The sequence below is a fragment of the Eretmochelys imbricata genome, chromosome 10, assembly GCF_965152235.1.
Source record: "Eretmochelys imbricata isolate rEreImb1 chromosome 10, rEreImb1.hap1, whole genome shotgun sequence".
Taxonomy (NCBI): Eukaryota; Metazoa; Chordata; order Testudines; family Cheloniidae; genus Eretmochelys; species Eretmochelys imbricata.
The window spans coordinates 23,672,370-23,699,219 of NC_135581.1; the positions used below are offsets into that span (position 1 = coordinate 23,672,370).

General features: G+C 43.3%; 1 protein-coding gene across 4 annotated transcripts in view; it reads left to right on the forward strand.

Moving 5' to 3' along the window:
- The first annotated feature begins 1,422 nt into the window (after window positions 1-1,422).
- Window positions 1,423-26,850, forward strand: part of TVP23A (trans-golgi network vesicle protein 23 homolog A) — a 30,859-nt gene continuing 5,431 nt past the window's right edge. For 3 of the 4 annotated variants that reach the window (XM_077828717.1, XM_077828721.1, XM_077828720.1), the window contains exons 1-4: window positions 1,516-1,607; window positions 2,505-2,584; window positions 14,212-14,356; window positions 16,083-16,172. In XM_077828717.1, the coding sequence (XP_077684843.1) occupies window positions 1,536-1,607; window positions 2,505-2,584; window positions 14,212-14,356; window positions 16,083-16,172 (387 nt within the window). In that variant the 5' untranslated portion in view covers window positions 1,516-1,535. Of the gene's footprint in view, window positions 1,608-2,504; window positions 2,585-14,211; window positions 14,357-16,082; window positions 16,173-26,850 lie in introns of all 4 variants that reach the window. The other variant, XM_077828718.1, reaches the window with a different exon arrangement.

Here is a 26,850-nt window from a genome sequence, read left to right on the forward strand (position 1 = left end):
GGTCTCAAAAAGCCCCTAAATTTCTGCCACATTTCCCTCCTTATCTTTTTCTCATAATAGTAAATTATTAAAGTTGTTAAAATGTTAAGAGTAGCTTAGCTGTGTCATTTCATACTTTCATTATGTAGTGTAGCTGAGCTGAGCTACACTACATAAACTGTACTTAAGCATATCAAACAAAAAGGCAGGTGATTATTAAAATAACCCTCAGATAAATCCTGCTTGAGTTACACAAGCATTTAGCCAATAACAGAATTATACAAGTAATTAATTGTTTTCAATGGGATTATTCACATGAGGAAAGAGAACAAGATTTACAGAAAACAAAAACACACAGTGTACTTTCCCCTAGTATGTTGGGAATCTCATTTTAGTAGTCTGAACAGCACTTTTGATCACATCATTGCCATGAAAAAGTGTATTTTCAAATTAACCCCCCCATTGTTTTACAATGCTTACAAGTGTATATATACACACACACATACATATATATATATACATATATATAAAAAATTCAATAGGATATACAATTTTTCTAAGCTGCCAGCTACCAGTAATAAGGAAACAGAATGCACTCAGTACAAAAGTAATAAATTAAAGTCAGTTTAATGGTCTCTCAGGCTTGGATTACAAGGGTTTTTTTTTTTATATAGAAGCTTCATTATGTTCTCCCCTCTTGTGGGTTTTGTCTTCAGCAACAGAACCTAAGAGCTACTTTCTAGACTGGATGTGTTTTCAAAACCAATGTTTGTTGTCACTGAGACTCAAACAAAGGTTCTTTTCTTGAAACACCTATTCAAAAAGTGAGAGAATAAAGGAGCTCACTAAAATAAAAAGGTATTTGAACTTTTTTTGTTGTAATCAACTTAACTTTTTTGTATTTTGGTTTAATAAAGGCAGAAGAGGTTCAGGTTTGCTGGCATACAGCAAACAGAAACAAATTTGAGAGCAAAAGGCTCATCTGAATTAGGTTGCTTTGTTTCTTAATTAAAAAATACTGGAGGTAAATGGAAAGCAAACGAGTAGGTAAGTGGTGCAGGCGAGGACAGTCCCTCTGTTATGGGATTGGATTTTGTACAGCACCTTGTTCAGTGCGGCACCAGTACGGTCCCCCTGCAATATAACTAATCATCCAAAAATCCTATCCACCCTTCCCAACACATCCTCCACCAACTAGTCCAGACCCCGACCCACACCTCTAACAGCCTGGTCCCCTTTCCCTCCCGCTCTCCACGCTTAACTGCCTGATACCCTATTCACAACCCCCCCCCCCCAAAGAAAACCCCAGCCTGGTCCCCCCAACAGCCTGGCTCCCTATTAACACCCCTCCACCCCCACCCACTCTAGTAGCCTGGTCCTCTCCCCCCGCCTCGGGCCGGACTCTTTTCACTGTGACACCCGGCCGCTTCTCCCCCCCGCCCCCCGCGCCTTAGCAACCGGTCGCGCCTGGCCAGCGAGGCCGAGCCCGCTGCCGCCCCGCCCGGTAGGTCCGTGGGGACCGCGGAGACCCGGCTCTACTCGGCCCGGACGGCAGGATGAAGCAGGTGGGCCCTGGCGCCCAATCCTGGCGCCTCAGCAAACGGGAGGCGAGCGGGGCCTGGGTGGAGGTGCGGTGTCAGTAGGTGAATGGGAAGTGGTGGTAGGGTGGGGGGAATTGGGGTGTTGCGGGGGCAGAGGGAAGGGGTGGTAGGCTGGGGGGAATTGGGGTGTTGCGGGGGCAGAGGGAAGGGGGTGGTAGGCTGGGGGTGTTGGGGGCAGAGGGAAGAGGGTGGTAGGCTGGGGGGAATTGGGATGTCGGGGGGCAGAGGGAAGGGGGGGTAGGCTGGGGGGAATTGTGGTGTTGGGGGGCAGAGGGAAAGGGTGATAGGCTGGGGGTGTTGTGGGCAGAGGGAAGGGGGTGGTAGGCTGGGGGGAATTGGGGTGTTGCTGGGCAGAGGGAAGGGGGTGATAGGCGGGGGAATTGGGGTGTTGGGGGGCAGAGGGAAGGGGTGGTAGGCTGGGGGGAATCGGGGTGTTGGGGGGCAGAGGGAAGGGGTGGTAGGCTGGGGGGAATCGGGGTGTTGCGGGGGCAGAGGGAAGGGGTGGTAGGCTGGGGGGAGTCGGGGTGTTGCGGGGGCAGAGGGAAGGGGGTGGTAGGCTGGGGGGAGTCGGGGTGTTGCGGGGGCAGAGGGAAGGGGGTGGTAGGCTGGGGGGAGTCGGGGTGTTGCGGGGGCAGAGGGAAGGGGGTGGTAGGCTGGGGGGAGTCGGGGTGTTGCGGGGGCAGAGGGAAGGGGGTGGTAGGCTGGGGGGAGTCGGGGTGTTGCGGGGGCAGAGGGAAGGGGGTGGTAGGCTGGGGGGAGTCGGGGTGTTGCGGGGGCAGAGGGAAGGGGGTGGTAGGCTGGGGGGAGTCGGGGTGTTGCGGGGGCAGAGGGAAGGGGGTGGTAGGCTGGGGGGAGTTGGAGTGTCAGTGAGGACTTGTCTCCTTCTCCATTGATGTCTGGATGTTGGGGGGTTTCTCTCTCCAGCCGTTAGTGGATGATACTGAGGATGTGTCTCTTGACTTTGGGAATGAAGAGGAATTGGCATTAAGGAAAGCAAAAATCAGGTAAGTACTTTAGAAATTTAGTGTAAATTACATGATTATTCCCTTAAATGCCATATCTTAAAGCAGGAATCTGTGGGGAAAGCCACTGGTTATGTTGATAGACAAGCAGAACAGGAAGATACTCCTCAATGTGCATGAAAACTAGCTGTCTGCCTTTCCTCCTCACCAAACTGCCCCAGGAATTGTTCATGCCTTGAGTCAGGATTCAAGCATCGCTTTGCCCGTTCTTAAGCCTCTTCAAAATTGTATGTATCACGCAGAAAATATGCATCCTTTCTTTGCTTTGAACAGTGTGTTAGCCTTTAAAAATCCAGCTCAAATGAACATTCTCTTTTTCCATAAATTTTTTTTTGTATGAAATGATCTTGTTGAAAACAAAAAGTTCCTATACAGGACACTGTTCCAGCCCAGAGGGAAAGCAGACATCATTTACTGGCACCTTCTCTTCATCTCGTTGTAAAATGCCATTTGCAGTACAATTGTCACCTAGTGGGGAGAACAGCTTGTCATACCAGATGACCAGACTTTCCTTTGTCATGTAATTTGACCTGTTCTTGTAAGTTTAGCTGTTAGGTCAATAGTTCTTTTCCAGTACTATCTGATCCATCCTTTTGGAGCAGAGTAGGTTTGTTTTCCCACAGTATCCTAGTGCTTTGTCCATTCTTCATTTAGATGTCACAATATATGGATTTCAGAGTAACAGCCGTGTTAGTCTGTATTCGCAAAAAGAAAAGGAGTACTTGTGGCACCTTAGAGACTAACCAATTTATTTGAGCATAAGCTTTCGTGAGCTACAGCTCACTTCATCAGATGCATACTGTGGGAAGTGTAGAAGATCTTACTATATGCACACAAAGCATGAAAAAATACCTCCTCCCACCCCACTCTCCTGCTGGTAATAGCTTATCTAAAGTGACCGCTCTCCTTACAATGTGTATGATAATCAAGTTGGGCCATTTCCAGCACAAATCCAGGTTTTCTCACCCCCCCCCCCCCCACACTCACTCTCCTGCTGGTAATAGCTTATCTAAAGTAACCACTCTCCTTACAATGTGTATGATAATCAAGGTGGGCCATTTCCAGCACAAATCCAGGTTTTCTCACTCCCCCCCCCCCAAACTCACTCTCCTGCTGTTCCACAGTCTCCTAGAGCAATGCCAAGGCTTTTATTATGCCAACAGGAATAGAGGTATACACAGTACTGATGAAATGATAACCTTGTGCTTTGATTTGTATTACCTTCCCCTCTCTTCCACAAACACAGCAGGTATTGGTATTGCTTATTGGCATAAATGGGAGAATGAAATTAGGGAAAGATGCAAAGTGATCAATGTGTCCTAATTCATCTACTTTCTTTAGTATTATTTCCTCAGGGATCAGCCTCTCTTCTCAATATGGCGATAAAAATCCATCTCATTTTCAAAAAATTCTGTTTTAAATTACAGAAATATGATTCCTTAAGCCATTCCCGTGGAAGCTTATTTTTGTGTAAAGGAAAGAGGATGGAAAACATCAAGATCTAGTCAAACTTCAGTTTGTTGTGATTCAGATTATCAGAATGGTACGCAAGCCTCCTCCTTGATTTAACTTCCCCTTTAACTTCCCCTGCTTCATCTAGTTTGAACTCAAAATGGTGCTTATACAAATAATAATCCATAGTAGCCTGTGCATTTCTGGTTCACTGATGGTGTATCAGGCATTTCTGGGCAGTGAAATAGAGTACCTTTAAATACTGAAGGGCATTGGTGTCCCAGAAGAATGCAAGAGTAGCCAGTGTACTAAGGCTATATCTATACTAGAGACCTTACAGCGGCACAGCTGTACCGATGCAGCTGTGCCGCTGTAAGATCTCCTTTGTAGCCACTCTGTCCCAACAGGCGTGAGCTCTCCTGCTGGCATAATTAAACCACCCCCAACAATCATGGTAGCTATGTTGGTGGGAGAGTGTTGCCTGCTGACATAGCGCTGTCCACACTGGCGCTTGTGTTGGTGAAACTTATGTCATTCAGAGGGCTGTTTTCCCCACATCCCTGAGTGACATAAGTTATGCCGACAAAAATGCTAGTGTAGACATAACCTAATCCCTTTCTTAGGCTTTCTCTCTCCTCTTTGCTATCTCTTTCTTTCTTTCTTTCTTTCTCCCCCCCCCCCCCCCAAATTAACTGTCCTATCCGCAATAGTTTAGAAACGTAGGGCTGGAAGGGATCTTGAGAAGTCATCAAGTCCAGCCTACTGCCATGGGGCAGGACCCAATCCAGTGCTTTTCAATCTATTTACCATTGTGAGCTGCAATGCAGCTTTCTGTGTGTTATGTGGGCCGCATCCACACAATATATATACTATCTGTGTGGCCCTGAGGCTGTCACATGGGCCACAGCCATGTGCTGATTAGGCCACGGGTTGAGAACCACTGCAATAAACCTAGACCAACCATGTTTGTAAAACCTCCAATGATGGTGATTCCACAACTTCCTTTGGAAGAGTATGCCAGAGTTTCTTATAGTTAGAAAGTTTTTCCTAATCTCTAACCTAAATCTCCCTTGCTGCAGATTAAGCCCTCTACTTCTTGTCCTACCTTCAGTGGATATGGAGAACAGCTGAGCACCATCCTCTTTATAACAGCCCTTAACATGTTTGAGGAATGTTATCAGGATCCCCCTCAGTCTTTTCTCTCCTCAAGATGAAACATACCCATTTTTTTTAACCTTTGCTCACAGGTTTTCTAAACCTTTTATCATTTTTGTGGCTCTCCTCTGAAGTCCAGTTTGTTCACATCTTTCCTCAAGATTGTTGACCAGAATGGAACACAACTGAGGCCTCACTAATGCCGAGTAGAGCGGGGCAGTTATCTCTCATGTCTTACATACGACACTGCTGTTAATAAATCCCAGAATATTAGCCTTTTTTGCAGCTGTATCACATTGTTGATTCATATTCAATTAGTGATCCAGTATAACCCTCAGATCAGTTTCAGCAAGACTACCACCTAACTAGTTATTCCCCATTTTCTAGCTGTGCATTTGATTTTTCCTTCCTAAATGAAGTACTTGTCTTTGCAGTTGTCTTTATTGAAATTCATTTTGTTGAATTCAGACTAATTCTCCAGTTTGTCAAGGTCATTTTGAATGCGAATCCTCTCTTCCAAAGCGCTTACAACCCCTCCCAGTTTGGTGTCATTTGTTAAAATAAGCATTCTCATTTGTAATGTATAGGCATACTCTCCACTCCATTATCCAATCATTAATGAAAATATTGAGTAGTACTGGATCCAGGACTGACCTCTGCAGGACTCCACTAGATATACCCTTCTGGTTTGACAGAGAACCATTGATGATTACTCTTCGAATATGGTCTTTCATCCAGTTGTGCACCCACCTTATGGTCATTTCATTTATAGTCCAGCAACTACTTTCAAAAACTAAATGTGGAGTGTTAAACAGGTCACATTTTAGTTTTTAAGGGAGAGAATTGAAAGGGCAGACTAGTGGACAGGGAAAGTGTTAGTTTGCTTTATTTTTTGTTTTTGCTTTTCTGTTTAGCAATTTTTTTTTTTTTTCAGATGAGCAAGTCATGGTAGCTCAAGTTTGCTTACTTGATGGCATCAGATACCACCACAGCTCTAGGAATAGTCCAATGGTTAGCATGTTCTTCCTCTGCTGGATGCACAGCTGCAGAGTACCTCAGCAGTAGATATCAGATAGTTGAGTGGAGACTGAGAAAAAACTCTTTTCATATAATCCTGAGACCTGAGATTTTCATTAATAGGCAAAAGATAATTACTTTGACGATACCTCACAACTGCCCAAAAGGATACTTTCCTGTTTGAGATATTTTTGCTATACCACATTTACTACTCACTGCAGCGTTTTTTTTTCCTGATGAAAATGTACCAGACACAAAATCAGCTTTGCCTGCTCTTACCTTGATGGAACGGACTGAATTTATTCAATTAAAAAAAAAAAAAAAAGGTGGCAGCCTAGCCACTACAGACAAGATCAATTGTGCAAGACTTTGCTATAATTAACTTTAAAAAGTGCATTTGTAGGATGAGTAAATGGCCACTCTGAATGTTGTAAAGTTTTAGGAAGGTATTTTTCTCAAAATATTCTTACAAACAACTGTGGCAAATTGATTAACAATAGATTAAACACATCATATGTATAAATAAAGAAGTAGAGTCCAGATCCAACACATATTGAAATCAGTGGAACAACTTCTACTGGCTTCAAAATGGGTGTTGGTTGGGATCCCACCGTAAAAGAAAATCTAGAAGAATTGGCTCTTAGATTGTATTTTCTAGTCTATCATTACTTATTCCAGAGGTTTTAAAATAATAATCCCTTGAAAGCTTAAAATGAAATTTTCATGGGAACAAATTATTTAACTCCATTTAAAGCAAGGTGAGTTGCTCACAAGTGCTTTAAATGCTTACAAAATGTTCCTTAATAGAAGAGCTCCTTTATTTAAAGAAAAGGGGCAGGGGATTGATTAGTCTGTTAGGTTTTCAGTACAATTCTAAGACTAGGGGCAAATAAAAATAGAGCAAGATTTGAGCCTTTCAACCTTGACATTGTTTTTAATTAAATGATTTCACTTCCTCCTTTAAACATCTGTAGCTTTTTTTATTTTACTGTTAATCTCAAATTAGACTCTTTCCAGACACACTAATTCTATTTAACATTGTCTCCATTTCAATTTGATAAATAAACCTCATTTTGCATGACTTATTCAATCATGTCTTTTGACCACTGCTTGTAGGTTATACCCTTCTCCCCCAATTTCTGTTTGTCTAGTCCTAGAATGAACTCCTCAGGCAGGGACTGTGCAGGGACTTTTGTTCAAAAAGCACATAGCATAGGAGCTACACCAAATAGGCAAAAAATTTATCTGTCTTGTCTCACCATTGCATCCACATTTTTCCCAGTGTTGATGGAGGTAACTACTTCCCCTTACTAGTTCCTTCTCCTCTTCACATTTACTCCTGGTTTTCTCCTCTACATTCTCTTGTGCTCACTTAAACATTTCGCCCCCGGCCACATCCCAATTCCAGATGCCAGAGAGATGTGCATGAATTACACAACTTCAGTTTGGAAACAGAATTACTCAAAACAAACAGAACAATCATGTGCGTAAACCAAAGCAACTCTGTGATTTTATCCGCCTTTCTACTTACTCCCACATTTGTCATGTCAGGTTTTAAATTTATGTCCCAACCTTATGCTCTAATCTATGTAAGCAGATCACCATCAGTGCGGCTCTGTGTAGATACAAGGGTCTGCCTGCCTAGACCGAAACACAGGATTGGGGCCTTAGACTGTAAGCTATTTGAGCTAGGAAATGTATTGTCTGCAAAGAGCAATGCAAACCTAACAACACATAGCAATGATGCTATATAATCATTTTCTGAAAATGAAGTCATTTATTCATAAATCAAATACAGCAGCAAGCAATGTAAGTTTCCCCATGCCATCCAATCAATGCATTCTAGTCTCACGATACCATCTTTGAAGTGACTTGCAAAGGAAAATTTTGCTTCTTTGTAAAGAATGCCTTTGATTTGAGGTTATTTTCTGCTTGTTTCATCTTAGAAATAAAAGGAATCTGAGGTCTGTCTTGTTTTGCTGTAGTTCTTCATTAGAGGACCAAGAACATTCGGTAGCCATTAAATTAAGGGGTAGTTCTGTTAATTCTTAACGAGCTTTCAACTTCAAGGTATTTGAATTTGATATTTAACAAGAGAAAATTTAACATTCTGAAGAGAAAATATTTCCCTTTTCAATCTGATTTCATTTCCTAGATAGGTGTCAACCTACTTTTAGTTTAGTTTTTCATTTGACTGCAGTCTTTCCTGTTTTTCTTGGAAGACTGGATCTGAATTTCTAAATAAAAAGTAAAAAAAAACAAACCACCAAAACCCTTTTGAGCTCTGCCTTAAATAAAAAAAAAGTAAATACCCATCACAAGAGTCTGAGAATTAAGTATCCCTGCTTACTATTTACTAAGGGGTTGTCTATGTTCACTTTTTACACCTATTTAACTACATTGGTACAGTTGCCTAGTATGGATGCAATTAAACCGTATCAAGGTGTAAAACATAAGTATATAATCTTTCAGTAAAGCTAATTCAATAAACGCCTTTATATCAGTATAACTATGTCCACACTAGGGAAATGCACCAAATGTAACTAAATTGATTTTTCTACCATTTTACTAAAATGGTAGAAAATTCAGTGTAGACGGGCCTTCTTTGATGGCCATTGTCCACTGAGAATTGAACTGAAATTGCCAAATTAATTTATAATCAATCATTCAGCTATAAGTCCCCGATTCTGCAGTGTGTAGTTGACTGGCAGACTAGTGCCCGTGTGGAGCCCAGTGTATGCCATACAAATGCAGGATCAGAGTGTGAGATGGTAAGTTTTGGTTACTTTTGCCTGATACTGGCTTTGAATGTGTGAACTAGAGCTAAAGGGTCATTACATTTTAAATGTCTCCTGAACCATCCTATCTCACTTAGTTCTCTGCCTCTAATACCAAACTCTAGCAATCACCTTAGAAAAATCATGATGCTTTTTCTTTGAACTGCATATTAATATGAATTGGCTGTTTTGTTACTAATTACATTAGCCTCTTCTGACTGTCCTTGTATGTCTAGAGGGATTTTAGGAAGGGCTGTTTCCCGTTGCAGAAATGATATTGAATTAAGTATAGATAAATGCCATTTACCTGTGAATGGATTTCGAAAGGTATACATTTCACTTTGTTCAAAAGGGACACAGGTGTTCTGGCTTAATGTTTTACCTGCTTTATAACACTTTTCTGCTTGGGAATATTCTGTTAAAAATCTTATTTAGATAGGAGGAACTAGAAACTGTCAATTGCAGCTCTGAAGCAGAAGAGTGAACAAGTCAACAAATCTATTCCCAGAGTTTTTTTTTTTTTCTGGTGCATAAATGAGGAAGTAAATTACTGTACCAGATTAATTTAAAGATCCTTTGGCATAAACAGAAATGGACTACACTGAAATACAATAATGTGGAATTCTTTAATCTTCTGAGAGGTTATTTTAAACAATGGGGTGCAAGTTATAATATACATACATATGCACACATTCACAAAGAAGAGGAGCCTGGAGCCCTAGCTCTGTGAGTAAGTTCTTGACTGACTAAATCCTTGTAAGGTGGTCCATGTGCTACAGGCCAACTACTTAGTCAATAGTATTTGCTATCAGCATGACTTATATATCAACTAAGATGGGTAAACACACTTCAGTCACTGTTTCCCAAGTAGAAAAAGGTGTCAAAGTCATAAGCTAGTGAAGAATATGCTGAAGTCATTGAATAAAATATTACACTTTTGCTCAGCATTGTCTGATATGGTAATACAAGATTGACAGGGTTACCGTGGTGGGACCTTCAGAAAAAGCAGAAGGCCATCAGTCCGCCAAATATACAGTTTGTTTTCGTTTATCGTAATCCTACCTTCCTGTTTTTTTAGCCACAGGCTTCCATGGTGAAAAATAAACCTAACTGCCCTTTCAACTAAATATGCCACTTATCTTTGTGTTTTACATTCTGAACTTCCCACAAAGAGGAAACCAAGTGTAGGTGTTTTATATAAAAAACCACCCAATATATAAAAAAAGAGAGAGAGAGGACACATTAATTGGCGAAGAAGTCATAAAGCTGTAGAGCATGTCTCATAATCTGTAGAGAGACAGCATTTCATGGCATCATTTCCTCCTCAACATCCACTGCCTTCTTGCCAAAACTCCTGCAAATGACAGTATGTGGTGGAAAAATAAAATACATTCCTAATTTTAACAATTGTAATGGGACCTGTTCTCCTGGGAAGTGAGGCAACGATTAACTTGCTTCTTTAAAAGTTGCTTAAAGCTGCTTACTGAGACCTTTGCAGGAATCTAGAAGGGACTACAGTTGTTTGAGCTATGGAGAATCAGTGACTCCCCTTCTAAAAGGGAACAGAGAATGGCTTGGGGAAGTGAAGCAAACCACAGCACTGTCTAAGGCTAAGGGAAGCCTAAATACTTGTCCCTTTTTGTATGTATCCACATTTGAAGAGATTTGCTTTGCTTGGCCCTGGAAGAGGAAGAACACTTCGTTTGTTTGTAATAAGTAACTGCCACCTGAAGAGCCTTACCCAGTTTTATGTTTCATTTCCTTGCGGGGTGCCTTTGTTAGATTAACACTAATCAGCCTCCAATAAACAGTTTTTGAGTATGGTGTAGAAATCCTTAGTCCAAAGCCAGACCCAGAATTTTCAGTAGAAATAGTATATTCAATATAGAGTCATGGAGTTTAAGGCCAGAAGGGACCATCAGATCTAGTCTGCTAATGTAACGCTAGCTACCAACACCACTCAGCACCTGCACACAAAACTCAACAACTGGAATTAGATCAAAGTATTACAGCCCACGGAAGGCTAGACTACTATGTGCCACAGGCAGAGAACTGGAGGAACCTAAGTGCATCATTGTCTCTACAGTGGCAGGAGAATGATTGTGAGATATACCTAGCTAATCCTGGCAAGTAACCCGCAGCTGCAAAAGAAGGCAAAAATCCCCCAAGGTCACTGCCAGTCTGACCTGCAGGAAAATTCCTTCCCAGTCCCACATAGGAGGATCAGTTAGACCCTGAGCATGTGAGCAAGAACCAGCCAGCAAAGCACCTGAGAGAGAATGTTTGGTGTCATCTCAGAGCCCTGTCCCATCTCCAGCCGTGGTCATCCCTGCTGCTTCGAAGGATGCTTCTTCCAGTGAACACCTATCCAAGTCTGGGATCAGGACATCTCTAAGTCCTGGTAGCACTATTAACACCCTAATGTCCCTCAACATTAGTACAGCTAATACATTCCAGCAACTGGTCTATTCTGGCAGCCGTTACCCAGCACTTGTCTGCCTGGTTTTGCTCCATCCCTAATCTTTATCAGCACAATGCACCTTTTATGTGAGGCTCTCCTTGCTACTTACGACAGCAGAGTAACAGTCACTTGCCTTTTGGGGCCATTTAATTAATGTCACAGGTCTTCCCAGACATCCTGGCAATGACTGTATAGGTCAAACGCCCTACATTTCCCCATATTGAATTGCTGTTAAAATCAGAAAGTGTGAAACGTACATTCCTCATTATTCCTACTGGAGTGAAGTTAACACACGTTACAGATCTGCAATAGCAATTCAGTACTCCCAGTTTTGACAATTTCCAATGTAATCCTGTCTTTACACAGAAGCTGCTCAGAGGAAGGGGGAAAAAAAAAAGCTTTAATCTAAAATTTCATGTGCTTAGTTGTAAACTAGAAGATGGGTTTTGGAAAGTTTGAGGTTAGTGTGGGTACAAACAGAAGAGTGATTAAATAACAACTCATCTGTTTACCTGGATTTGTTCCCAGTGTCGTTCTTGCTTTTTTAATAAAGTGAGTTTCTCTCTTCTGTGAACACTGCATTGCCAGTTGATTCTGGAGGAATGAAGTATTCTATTCTGGCTAGCACATCATAAACAATTCTTAACTAAGTCTTGACTGCAGGAACTTTGACTGGTGCGGATTAATGAGCCAGAAAAGCTTAGTTTTCAGATTCCATGGCAAGTTTGCTGGGCTGATAGGGGAAAAAATGTCAAATGATTTGATATGGAAATTAACATGGCACACCATGGTGCCATTTGAGTGTAACTCTCTGGCATAAACATATGTTAATCATATACTTTTGAAAATACTACTATCTACAAAAATGTATCCTTGCCCACTCCTAACTAAAACTTAAGCATCACATTTGGAACTCAATGAAAACTATTGCATTAAGGCTTTACACTTACTTTTTTGCAATCTTTTACTTTAGTCAGAGTTAATTCATTTAAATGTTAACATCTACAAGACTTCTAGCATGTCAGCTCATTTCTGGAAGTAATCATTTTGGATAGGACTTATTCCATAAGTTCATCTTCACCTCTGGTTAATATCAAAACACCCAGCCAGGTATTTTGATCTGTTAATATTCCTGTGTCTTGCTGCTTAAGTTTTGTAAATACTTGGCTATACTAATTAATGGCACCTTTATAGGGACAATTTCAACATTTTATATGCAGGCAACATTGTGAATTTTATGTTGGAGATCCACCACTGGGTCTACTGCTCACCCTTCCTGCTATATGCAGGAAATTTAAGTGTTGGCTATTTCTTATTCATTTAAAAAAATAACTTTATTTAGAGGATCAATAAAGATATACAGGATGGGTTCTCAAGCTGGGGGTTGGGAGGTTATGACATGGGGGGGAGTCATGAACTATTAGCTTCCACCCCAAACCCTGCTTTGCCTACAGCATTTATAATTGTGTTATTATATATAAAATTATAATATATATAATTTATAAGGGGCGGGGGTCACACTCAGAGGCTTGCTATATGAAAGGAGTCACCAGTACAAAAGTTTTGAGAACCACTGCTATACAGTATTTTTGCTATACCTTGCATAATAGCATTAATTATTAAAATGGGAAATTAGACTAATTATTGATTAACTATAACAAATTAGCTGCCTTATTCATAAGGTGAATTGTGTTTTTCTGGCACAGGGTGGTGATAGGTGAAGTCCTAAAATGGAAATGCCTTCAAAATTAATTGGCAAGCTAACACTGAAATCAGTATATGTGCTAATTAAATATTAGTCTGCTACCTTGCAGATGGAAGCTGTTGAGTAAGCAAGATAAAACATTCCTCAATAAAACAGCATTCGTGCTGAACAGGACAGATACAATTTCACCTTCTTTCCAAAGGGACAAGATTAGTTTAAGTGGCTGGGTTTTTGCTTATATCAGCTGAACAGGTCCAACTAACCATTGGAACTGTAAATTGGGCTCAAGGTCATACACTTCATAGCTTGTAGGGGCCAAGCTTATTGTATACACCAGGGGCTCCTTCCATTCCTCCATTCTCTCCCACAAGCTCCTTCTGTGCCACACTCCTATCCCCTTCTGTTTCAGGGTTCCCCTGAAACTCTTCCCTGCCACCTCCATTTCCACCTTCCCCCCCATGCGAGGGGCTATGTATCTCCATCCTCCATCACACCAGGGATTTTGTGTGCCCTTCTCCCTCCCCCCCATTCCTGGGTCTCTGTGTACAACCCTCTTTCCCAGGTCCTCCAAACTCCCCCGCCACCAGGAGTTCAGTCCCCGATTAACCCCACCACCTGTACCAGGGTCCCGCATTCTCCCCCTTCTGCCAGGGGCTAAGTGCACCGTCTTTCCCATACCAAAGTCTCCCTAGTCCCTCCCAGGATTCTGTGTGCCCCTGTTCTCACCAATATGCCAGGGGACTGCCTACAACAAATGATAAAGAAACTAGATTTTTTCGTTCTAAATTGGGGGAAGAAGGAATGTTTATAGGTAATAGGCAGCACTTCTTCACAGTCTTCCTTTTAGTCTTATGCTGAAACTTAGCTAGTGGGAAAACTATGATTGGTTTGTTGAATAAGGGATCTACATCCTATCACATGCATTTAAGTAGATATCACATGTTTTTCAATAGCATTTCATGAACGTTAAGTTGCAACATTGGTAAATATTGTAATATGTTTTGTCTCTTAAGTTAGTAAGTGTTCTGGATTGTTTTTCTAGGCATCCCCTGGCTACTTTTTTTCACCTGTTTTTCCGAGTGAGCGCTATTGTTACCTACTTGCTCTGTGACTGGTTCAGCAAAAGTTTTGTTGCCTGTTTTGTCATTATTCTTCTCCTTCTGTCCTTTGACTTTTGGTCGGTTAAGGTAAGAACATTCTGAACGAATAATGAAGTTTAGAAATAGTCTGTTTATTTCTTGATTTTGATTTTTCTTAATGACAAATACAGTGAAAAATAACTGTCAGATAATCGTGTACTGCTCTTCCTTTATTAAACTTGCTGAACAGCTTTGTTTTAACTAGATGGAAGCAGCATTTACATGTTTTAGTACAAATATTAAGGAAGTTACCTCACCTATGGTAGTCTTGTTTATACTTTGCCTTTGGAATCAGGTAAAGTAGCGTTCTATGCCTTAGTGATCTTTACATTCAATTTAAAGAGCAGAATTCATTGATGAGCTCCAAAAAGGATGATAGCTATAATACCAGGGCCTTTGAGATTGAGAAGCTGTTGATGTGGGAGGGGGAAAAATCATTAACATAATTTTTCATTTATACATTTTTTAAAAGCCTGGAGTCTAGGCACCCTGAAAGTTTAAAGAGATACCATAAATTTGTAATAACTTCAGAATATAACCCCATAGCTTTAATGCAGTTCTAAACCAGTTAATAATGGAGAAAATGCAAAGGATCAGAGAGAAGGACTAAGGCACTGATTTTACAATCAAATCTGTGTAGGTAGACTCTTGTGCCTGCATGGAACCCCCACAGAAACCAGCGGGACTCTGCATAGATACCAAGGATCACTGAAGTCCTGATCCTACAGTTTGAACTGCACAAGACAGCAATATTGCAACTAATGTGATGGGCCTTCTGAATTTGACCCCATCTTGTAGAAAAGTCTAGTGATAGTGACGGGAAAATCTGTCACTACTCACTAGTTATTTGAAAAGCAATTTTAAAATGAAGACAAACTGGCGAAAACAAACTTTTAATCTTTTTCTGCCTGGTCATGATGTCTTAGAAAGCTTTGGACTACTTTAAAAAAAAAACAATGTATTTAAATTTTTGGTCAAAGAGATAAAACTTGATCTATATGTTAAGTCTAGGATTTTTTTTTTTTTTTGGTCTGGGCAAGAAAAGAAGTCTAGAAGTGAGAAAAAGTTACCTGAGCTATAAAGCCTGTGGATGTCCCTACCTACATATGTGGCTTTCCATTTTACTTCAAAAGTTACTGAATAAACATTGTTCCTGTATTATACTAAATTTAGATTATATTTTGATTTTGGGGAGGGCCTTTGGATGCATTAAAATGGGCAATTGAATATATGTGTTAACCTTGCATTCAAAGATAGTCTTAGAATGAAGGGAAAAGGGAGAGAAATGGAACAAGGACTGGTATGTTAGTTTATAGATGCATGTTGATATAATGAAACATTTGTACAGTAATGATTCATATGTAAAAATTAGTGCCTAACTTGTTTGTGAATCTTTGTTACTTGCTTGTTTCTAATGAATGTTCCTGTTTCCTGTCTGTTCTATATCCTTTTGGATTTTCCCCCTCACATTCACAATGTGACTAGGTGTGCCCCAGATGAACTTAACTAGCTGAATAACTCCTCTTGTAATTGACTTGGGAGAAACATTTTTCCACTGAAATAAAATTGCATTGCATTAATGCTTATATTAGAACCGTATTATAAGGCTCTATAGTTCATTGAGCTGTCACCACACACCCCTAAAAAATTTGGCATAACTCTCAAAACTTTAACAGTTGACAAAAAGGATCTAGTCTTTCAGAGTCATGTTCGTGAATTTAAAAAAAAATTACCTAGTTGATTTATGGAAATAACTGACTAACTCTGTCTCTAGAATGTAACTGGAAGACTCTTAGTTGGCTTACGTTGGTGGAACCAGATTGATGAAGATGGAAAAAGCCACTGGGTTTTTGAAGCAAAAAAGGTACTTTTAAAGTAAGAACTATAGTAAAACATTATCCATGTTACAATGTATAATGATAAACAGCTGATAAGTAGCAATGATACACTATTAAGTGTAGGTTTCAGAGTAACAGCTGTGTTAGTCTGTATTCGCAAAAAGAAAGGAGTACTTGTGGCACCTTAGAGACTAACCAATTTATTTGAGCATGAGCTTTCGTGAGCTACAGAGCTGTAGCTCACGAAAGCTTATGCTCAAATAAGTTGGTTAGTCTCTAACGTGCCACAAGTACTCCTTTTCTTTTTACTATTAAGTGTAGTTAGTTCTGGAATTTTAATGTTGTGTAAAGGATATTTTTATCCAGATTTTACAGCTCTTGGGGTAAATTTACAGAGCAATATTAAAGGAATCGAGAGCACATTTGAGGGTTTTTTCATAGCACTAAACTTTTGTTGTGCTACAGTTTCAACACTTGGACCTTGGTGACAACAACAGGACCTGGTTTTATGACATAATTTATATAATCTTATTGCTTGTAGATTTACAATTTCTATTTCCTGGAGAGAGAACATCATGTGATAGCTGTTTGCCCACTCCTGTTACTGACGGCAGTTCTGTACTTAAGCTCAAGAACTGTGCTGGAAATGAAGGCTACCTATCTATAACCAGAGTTCTTTGAGATGGACTCTGCATATTAACATTCCTGGGTGAAGCTCAGACAGTGGAATCTTTTCATAGCAGTGCTCATTAGAGTGCTCAAGTATCCCTCCTACCTCTTCCCCTTGCATTCCTGAATGTACGAGGGCAAGGTTATAAAAAGGCATATGGTACCTTTTGCTACTTCAGTTCCTTTCACCACTTCCTCAGACTCAAGATTCTATTAAGATTCCAAGGAAGAGGAGAAAGTGGGTGGGGAGTGTCCATCTCGAAGGACAGGTAAGTAAGAGGATACTCAAAGAAATGAAGGTTACTATTCCATTTATGGAGTACTGCTTGCCAAACTATCTTATAAGTGGGAAGGTGGGACTTAGAGTGCTAACTGAAGCCAAGGCCGGATAGCAGTGTTTTGTAAATGTATGTATAGAGCTCCAAGTAGCAGCCTTACAGAAATGCAATTGGAACATGGCTAAGGCATGTTATGGAAGTAGTGTGTAACCTATCTCCAACAAGAGATAGAATGGATGCTTTCCTCAGTTTGACAAATGTGAAAGTTGGATACCACCTTGGGCATGAATCTAGGATTAGAACAGAGCATCATCTTATTCTTGTGAGAAAGAGTGAATGGAAGATCAGCCAGAAAGAGCACGTAGTTCATTCATTTGCCTAGCTGCTGATCTGGCTACTGTGAAAGCCATTTTAATATATAGAAGGAACAGAGAACAGGCTGCTGTAGGTTGACAGGGAGGCTTCATTAGCTGCATAAAGACTAAATTGGGATCCCATGCTGGTACTGGTGGATACAATTGGGCAAGTCTCTTCATAATTATCTTTCTAGGCCTGATGGGTAGCTTTAGCTGCTACGTGAACTTTTGAGGATATAGAAAGACCTGAAAGCTTTCATTGAAGCAATTATTCAAGAACAGACTTAAGTGGTGTCAGCGGTAGTGTTTAGCTGTTTTGATGTGGCGGGTGGGAAGAAGTGTCTGGGGATATCTGCAACAACTCATCCAACCTTCTCTTCTCTCGTGGACAGATCTGAGAATAACTAGCAGGAGCCTTCCTCTTATTCCAATCTTAGAGGCATTTGGGCTTCCATAGTAAAGGTTTTTGCGGTGCGGATGGACAGTGTAGAAACAACTGTCCAGCTCTGGAATAATCTTCAGATCTGAAGTGATCTTCAGAACTGGGGATGACTCTGAGGCAGGGATTTACCCTGACCTGAAACGTTAGTCTTTGATTTAGAAACCGATGTTTTAATCCAGATCCGAGAGATTGGAGGAGTCTCCTGAATAGGATTTGGCTCTGCTAACAGGAGTTGCCTTGTCTTGCACTGTGTTTCTCGGAACCAAAGTACACCAATATCAAGATTTTTCAGAGTTCAGCATTGACTGTCTGAGCACTTAAAGTTTAGATCAGGTGATCTGCCCTGGGGCAGAGATCAGAATCTTATGTATAGTATTTTTCATCTTCTCACTCTCCAAGGTGTCAGAAGCTGACACTGGCCTTTTCACCTTAGATGCAGGACCCGTTGGATGAGTATGATCCAGGAGGTTTTGCAGTCAGAGCTGCTTGAAGCAATAAGGTTTGCAGCCTCTTCTGGTGCCCCTTGTGTAGTTTTGGAGAGTGACCCTCTCTGCAGGCCAAGTATAAATGCTCTACGATAGGCATCATATTCCAGGAACAGTGCTGGACAAAAGCACACCTTATGAAGTCACATCTCTTAGTTTTCAGATCTGCCATGGAACTGGAATTGAAGTCTCAACTAAGAACAAAGAATAAAAAACTAAGTTTAACACTATACTAAGCTAAGGCACTGCATTTTTTTTAGAGAATGGTTTGGGTGTGATGGATCCAGAGAGATTCATGTCAGGTTACTGCCCTGTTGGAAGAAACTGAAGTGGTAGAGGGCACCCTGCCCCCTTTACAATAGGCTTGACTTCAAACATTCTGGAATGCCAAGGAGTGCATGAGTGTTCTAACTGAGACTGCTATGAGAAGGTTCCAGTCTGCTGCACCCACTGGTGTATTCCCAGAGTGGGAATATGCTGAGGACATGCTATAAATTTTCCTAGCAAGCTCCTGGGGTAAAGATTCATCAGTGTGTTGCCGGCACCCAGTGCCGAGAGGCTGAACAACAGCTTGAGTGGTTCGTTACCCGGTGTGCTACACCCAATAATCACAACGGGGTGGAGAAGCAGAAAAGTTTATTTGCAGCTGCAAAAAGGTACAGGGAGAATAAAATCTCAAATCCTGCACAACAGAGCAGGAAGTTACACAGGCTTTTATACATCCTTTTTCCCAGCATACTTATCCAATAGCAAGCTGCCCCAAGTATCCATATAGCCAGCCAATCCAGTTCCCAGCTAGTTCACTGATTCTCTGTATCATTTGTTAAACTATACATAAAGCTGCTTTATTCAGCATTGTTCTTCCATATCTCCCCTGTTTGGCCTTGCTTAGTTTCAGGCAGTCTGACTCTGCAACATACTGTTGCAGATTCTCAGCATAACTGCTGTGTGTGCCTCCAGGCAGGGGGGCCAAGGACACTTGGGCCTAGTACGCAGAGCTGCTGCGAGTGCCTCCAGGCAGGAGGGGGGGGCCAAGGACACCGGGGCCTAGTGCAAGGGGGCTTCATCGACACTCGTGGTCTTCCATCCCCTCGAGTTACCTAGTGGCCATGCCCCAGTGTTCCCAACAACTCCCCCCTTTGAGAACACTCAACAGCCTTGGCTCTGAGTTTTCTCACTTGGGCTACTTATTTCTTTACAATAGGACTTTGCATAAGCACTTTGTGATAGCCCTGAAGAGAATGACTTATTAACTTTTGCAAAAGGGCCCTGACACATGATACTGCACAGCATAATACCAGTAATACAAGCAATACAGGAAAGAGAATTTTCAATAGCAGGCTAAATAAACCACCAAGCCAAGACGACAAACCCCAGCCTGAAAACAAGGTTTGCAACCAATCGTTTTCTGGGGCAGTATAGGCAACCTGTGCTCCGGCTCGGGCATGGGCCTCAGCCTGTACCACCTTTTTATAGATTTCATAACTGCTATCATTTACATATACACAACATCGGGGCCTGACGAGGGCACAAACCCCTCCTTGGGATGCCAAGAGATAGTCCAAAGCCAGCCTGTTTTGCAGGGAAAACGTCCTGAGCTGCTGTACCTCTTTATTTAATGTTTTTACTGCTGACCCTAAATTACTAACCGAGTTTTTTTAACTTTAAGGCCACCTTCTTAAGTACCATCTGCAGCCTTACAGTATAGCAGCCTATGCATGCCATGGCTGGCCCAGTAAACAGTGGTGCTATTCCCAGTACAGAGCACCCTACCAGCTTCTCGGTTGTGAGGGGATTCTTCATATTGCCCTCCAATGCCTTAGTCAGTTGCCGCAGGGTCTTTTCTCATGACTCAACAGAGGTGTCTCAGGCATTTCTACTCTTTCCTTTGGGCAGTGTGGCAGTTATAGAAAGATGAGGAACTCCATGAGCTATATAACAGCTACCTGTCCAGTTGGCTGGCAGCACCTTGTAAGCCTTTCGGCCACATACAAAATAGTGACTTTGTAGGGCCCAGTAAGGACTGTTTCTTAAGGGGATTCCTGGGATATTTAAGGCTGCTTTGGCTGCTTTTTTAAACAATTTATATTCCTCTATGGGAGCATCTTATTTCTTTGATTGGGTACAAGTGGGGGCGTTTCTAATTGTGCTGTTCAAATTACACTCGCCATAGGGATCACTACAAACCCACCATTGGCTTGCTACATTGGAGATATTAACTGGACAGCAAGTTACATTTCCAAACCTTTTTTGTGGTAAGATTATTTGTAAGTGTTTCCCTAAAAGGGGAGGAACCATTACACCCACACTGTTGGCCTCCCCTGTTGGTCTTTATTTAATACCCATCAGCCCACTGTGTAATAACACAGGAGCTCTTTCCCACAGGATGCCCATAGTGATCAGATTGGTTTCAGGTAAAACATAATACTCCCTCGGTGAGTACTGCAACTGAATACTCCTGGTCCTGATAGGTGGCTTGCTGTAAAGAGATCTTGTTCCAGAACGGCGAGTCCGTTCTTTCCTGCTCTTTGGTGGTGGCTAATTCTGCTAGGGTCAAGGGCAGCATGTCAAGGGGCATTCCCGTTTTGGGGGATAGTGGAGTTGGAGCACATACCCAGCAATCAGTCTGGTTTGTTAAATTAGCAACATGGTGCGCAAGCAAAACAAAGGAGTTATGCTCCCGATATGCACAGTTTGGAAATACCAATACAGAGAATAACAATGTTACCCAATTAATTATGACCAGAGTCTTCCCAACCCAGGGTCTCCAGTACCTGGGTGGGCCCATTTTAGCATTAAGGTGCCCACTTTTTGTGTCTTTTAAACAGTAGCTTTAGCCCGAGATCATCACTAGATGAGGAGTCAGCAGGTTGGATGGTCCACTGTCCTGCTGACAAGGGGGTGGTTACTGCCTTCAGACGAGAGTGATGGATCCAGTTCTTGTGTCCCTCGATCTTTGCCGCTGTATGGGAGATCAGCAGGACGGTATAGGGTCCTTTCCACTTTTCCTGGAGAGGCTCGTCTTTCCAGGTGCGAACAAGCACAGAGTCACCGGGCTGTAAGGAGTGAACGGGAGAGTCCAAGGGGAGAGGCTGGGAATCCTTGGTATACCTGTGAAGAGACAAGAGAACAGCAGACAGGGAACACATATACTGTGACAAAAAAACATTACCCAACTCCCATTCCCCTGACAGAACCAGGGTGCCATTCATAGGCCATGCCCTTCCAAACATAATTTCAAAGGGACTGAGCCCTAATCTACCCTTTGGGAGAACGCGGATACAGAGTAGGACGAGGGGCAAAGCATCAGGCCATTGCAGTGAGGCTTCTTGGCACACTTTTGAGAGATGCCGTTTAAGGGTCTGATTGGTACGCTCCACTACACCACTGGCTTGCGGTCTCCAGGGCGTATGGAGTTTCTAGGGGATCTGTAAGGCATGTGAGATGCTTTGAATGATTTTTGATGTGAAGTGTGTCCCATTGTCAGATTCCATCCACAGGGGGAGTCCAAAGCGAGGAATGATCTCCTTAACAAACTTGAGGGCCACTGTTCTGGCAGTGCAGTTACGGCATGGGAAGGCTTCTGGCCATCCGCTGAACCGATCCACTATGACAAGGAGATATTTGAACCCTTGGGTCCGGGGAAACTCAGTAAAGTCTATTTGCCACACTTGTCCAGGGCCCGGAGTGGGTTCTAGGGCAGCTGGTGGCACAGGATGTCCCGGTCGGGGGTTATTCTTTTGGCAGACTAAGCAGTCTGCTTATACCTGGGCAGCCAGGGGTCGGAGTCCGGAAGTGATAAAGTATTTTCCCATTAGCTGGATAAGTGTTTCCCTGCCAGCATGAGTATGCAGCACACCAAAAGCATACTTTGAATCAGTAAAAATGTTGACCCGCTTTCCTTTTGACAGTTCAAGTGCACGGGTCAGGGCTATTCGTTCGGCAAGCTGGGCAGAGGTCCCAGCAGGCAAACCTTCAGCTTCCACAGTGTGGAGGGTCACAACAGCATAACCCGCCCTCCTTTGCCCATCTATTACAGTACTGCTACCATCAGTGTACCACTCATAATCTGCATTTGGGAGGGGTACATCCTTTAAATCCGGACGGCTGGAGTACTGGACATCTATGATCTCTAAACAGTCATGTTTCTGTTCCTCTGTTTCTGGCAAGAGGGTGGCTGGGTTAAGGGAGGGGCAAGGCTGTAGGATGACTTCAGAGTTCTCTAACAGCTTAGCCTGGTACTGAGCAATCCGAGCCTGGGTGAGCCAAAGCCCTCCCTTTGCATCCAATAAGGCTCGGACCATATGGGGAGTATAGATTTGCATAACCCCTCCCAATGTTAGCTTCTCTGCTTCCTCAAGCAATAGGGCAGTAGCTGCAACCGCCCGTAAACATGCCGGCCAACCCTTTGCAACCTGATCCAATTGCTTAGAAAAATAAGCCACGGGAGGTCTCCATGCTCCTAACAGCTGTGTAAGCACTCCTAGGGCCAGCCCCCTTCGTTCATATACATACAACTGAAACGGCTTAGAGAGATCCGGCAGGTCCAGAGCCGGGGCTTCCATCAATTTTCTTTTCAGGATTTTAAATGCCCTATCAGCCTCTGGGGTCCAATAGAAGGGGTCATGATCTGCTTTTTTTACACAGTCGTACAGGGGTTTAGCCCACAGTCCAAACTCTGGGATCCATATCCTGCAAAAGCCTGCCATACCCAGAAATGCCCTGAGCCGCTTACAATTATTTGGAGAGGAACTTGACAGATAGATTCCTTTCTTTTTTTTCGCTTGAACGCTGACGCTCCCCTTGCCTTAGCTGTAACCTGATCCCTCTCCACCTCAGACAACAGGGTTCTCAGGAGGATATTACAGTCGTCTCAATCGGCTTGTGACTACTGAGGCACCCCTCAAAGACTGAAAAAAACCTGCTTGCGTTCGTTGAGAATTCCCCAGCCTGTGTTTTAAAAGCTGCTAAGTCTATTGGATTGAATGGCACATGGGTGTAAACTTGCATAGTGGTAGCCTGACGTCCGTCTGCCCCTGGGCAAGCCACAACAGTCTCGGTAAGCAAAGGATAGAGTCCCACCGAGGGGGCAATCTCTGTAACCCCGAGGCATCCTACCCTTATACGGTGGGAGTGTGGGGGCCGAAGGGGACACCGGCTCTGCCATTACAGTGGGGGTTGGGGGTCTGGGGACTAACATTAGCTGCTACCGAACCAGTCGGAGTCAGATTACAGTGCTGTAAAATATCTGGTCGAGTACATAAAGTCAGAAACAAATGCGCATACATATGTTCATTTCATTTCCTTGTTCTCTGACAGAACAGGAGTAACTGAAGGATCGTGTTGTAATTAATTGACCCTCCTGGTGGCCACCACTCCTGGTCCTCTAGTTGATATTGAGGCCAGTCAACTGTACAGAATCATTTTAATTGGCTCTTAGTCATCGGATCCGCACCAAATACCTTCCAGTTTGCTAGAATGCACTCTAGGGGTGTACACCGTGCCCTAACCTCTGAGCTCTGTCCCTGTCCCATACCTACAGGGTAACTCTGGGCGTCCCCAGGTTCCAACAGAGCATATAATCCGGATTTTAAAAGGTTCCTACCTTATCCAAGGGACCGGTTCTTCACCGTGGCCTGCAGCTGCTCCTCCCCCATGTCTAAGGGACCGGTTCTTCACCGCCATCCACAACAGCTTCTCCACTATATGAGTGCGTTGCACCGTTGTGCCCTCTGGGGTCGATCAAATCGCGTCTCCTCCGAGGCCCCCGATGAACTCACCGGTGCGCGCTGGGCGTCGGTTCTCGTCGCAATCCTCGACCTCCAGGAGGGGTCCGGGCAAGGCTAAATTGCAGCCTCGTCGCCCACCCAGGGACGCCAAAAGCTGTTGCCGGCACCCAGTGCCGAGAGGCTGAACAACAGCTTGAGTGGTTCGTTACCCGGTGTGCTACACCCAATAATCACAACGGGGTGGAGAAGCAGAAAAGTTTATTTGCAGCTGCAAAAAGGTACAGGGAGAATAAAATCTCAAATCCTGCACAACAGAGCAGGAAGTTACACAGGCTTTTATACATCCTTTTTCCCAGCATACTTATCCAATAGCAAGCTGCCCCAAGTATCCATATAGCCAGCCAATCCAGTTCCCAGCTAGTTCTCTGATTCTCTGTATCATTTGTTAAACTATACATAAAGCTGCTTTATTCAGCATTGTTCTTCCATATCTCCCCTGTTTGGCCTTGCTTAGTTTCAGGCAGTCTGACTCTGCAACATACTGTTGCAGATTCTCAGCATAACTGCTGTGTGTGCCTCCAGGCAGGGGGGCCAAGGACACTTGGGCCTAGTACGCAGAGCTGCTGCGAGTGCCTCCAGGCAGGAGGGGGGGGCCAAGGACACCGGGGCCTAGTGCAAGGGGGCTTCATCGACACTCGTGGTCTTCCATCCCCTCGAGTTACCTAGTGGCCATGCCCCAGTGTTCCCAACAAGTGTTTCCAACTTGGATGCTATAACTTTTCTGACCATACTGGATTTAAGTTCTATAAAAAAGCCACACTCTTTGTTTACAACACCTATGCACTGAATCTTTACTTTGCAAATAGTGGAAGGCTTGCTCTAGTTAAACCATTGCCTCCCATTTTGTGCTTCACTCTAGCTCTTCATACATTCTGGATGTTTCCACTTTCACTCAAGACAACTCAGCATTTTTGTAGATTGAAAACAATCCTCTTTGTGCATACGAGAACATGTTAAAGTCAAATTAGTACTTTAACTAGCGGTAGTGTCTGAGTTAGCTCTTCAGGAGTCAGCTCAGACATGGCTCTGCAGTTACCAAGTTAAACAGTAATCTTGAAGGATTCCCTTCATATTTAACAGAGAATGAAGTCTGCGTGGTGCTAGGCAGCACCTTCACTGTAAAATGTATCAAACATTTAATAGTAAGTTGTGCAAATAAAGTGAAATCTGTCATTGTTATACACAATTTAATAATGGAAGACCTGGCTTGCATTTCATGATTTTTAAATTGTAGAATGTTGCAAACTTGAAACATATAGGATGCCAGTTTATTCTAGATGGCTTTCCAGATAGTTATGTCATTGCTCATTTGCAATGGAACATTTTACACAGCATATGGTATGTCTAGAGTAAACCAGTGGTCTCCAACCTTTTTATGCACAAGATCACTTTTTGAATTTAAGGGCAACCCAGGATCTACCCCCGCCCCTTCCCCGAAGCTCCCCCACCTCCCTCCATTGCTTGCTGTCCCCCACCCTCACTCACTTGCACCGGGCTGGGGCAGGGGTTTGGGGTTTGGGAGGGGGTGTGGGCTCTGGGCTGGGGCCAAGGAGTTCACAGTGTGGGAGGGGCTCCGGGCTGAGCCTGGGACAGGGGGTTGGGGTGAGGGGTGCAAATGCTCTGGGAGAGAGTTTGAGTGCAGGAGGGGGCTCCAGGCTGGGGCAGAGTGTTGGGTGCAGGAGGGGTTATGGGGTGCTGGCTCTGGGAGGCGGGGAATTAGGACTGGGACAGAGGGGTCGGGGTGCAGGAGGGTGTATGGGGTGCTGGCTCGGGGAGGAGGCTCACGGCTGAGGTGTGGCCTTCTGCTGGACAGCGTTTACCTCAGGCTGCTCCTGGTTGGCAGCGCAGTGAGGCTAAGGCAGGCTCCCTGCCTGCCCCAACCCCATGCCGCTCCCAAAAGGGGCCAACGCGTGTCTGTGGCCCCTGGGAGGAGCGGGGGGGGGGCATGTGGCTCCGCACACTGCCCCTCTTCAGGCACCACCCCCGCAGCTCCCATTGGCCAGGAACAGGGAACTGTGGCCAATGGGAGCTGCAGGGGCAGTACTTGCAGGCAGGAGCAGCGCGCAGAGACCCCTGTCCCCCACGAGGCAGTGCTGGCTGCTTCCGGGAGCCGGGGCAGGCAGGGAGCCTGCCTTAGCGGCAGCCCCACTACCCCCCACAGAGATTGCAATTGACTGGGAGAGTCTCTAGTATTGACCAGTCGATCGCGATCGACCGGTTGGTGACCATTGGAGTAGACTGATCTGTGCTCCTAGTTTTTTCCAAAATCCGAGGTGAGGTTAAATATGAGCCAAAATGACACTGATTTTTGAGAATTAAGAGGCAGTTCGGGTCACAATTTGCTCCTAAAATATTATTATCCTGCCTGTTAAACAGTGTAGTGTGCTGGACATATTCATTCTAGGGTACTTCATAATTCTGTATCATTTAAATAAAATCAACTGAGTTTTACCAGTTAGTATGTTTCCTTTCATATTGTTGAAGATAAACTTGGATTTTAATGGCTGTTTCATGCAGAATATAAAAGTCTAAAATGCTTGGTGGTTCAACTAGTTACCCAGCATACCTATGGTACTAAGTAGAGTTCAGGGCATGACCAATTTTTGTCTGTGTAAATAAAATTAATACTGTATTTAGAAGCTATATATTGTTCTCCCATGCTGCAATGATTTCAATTAAGGGAAT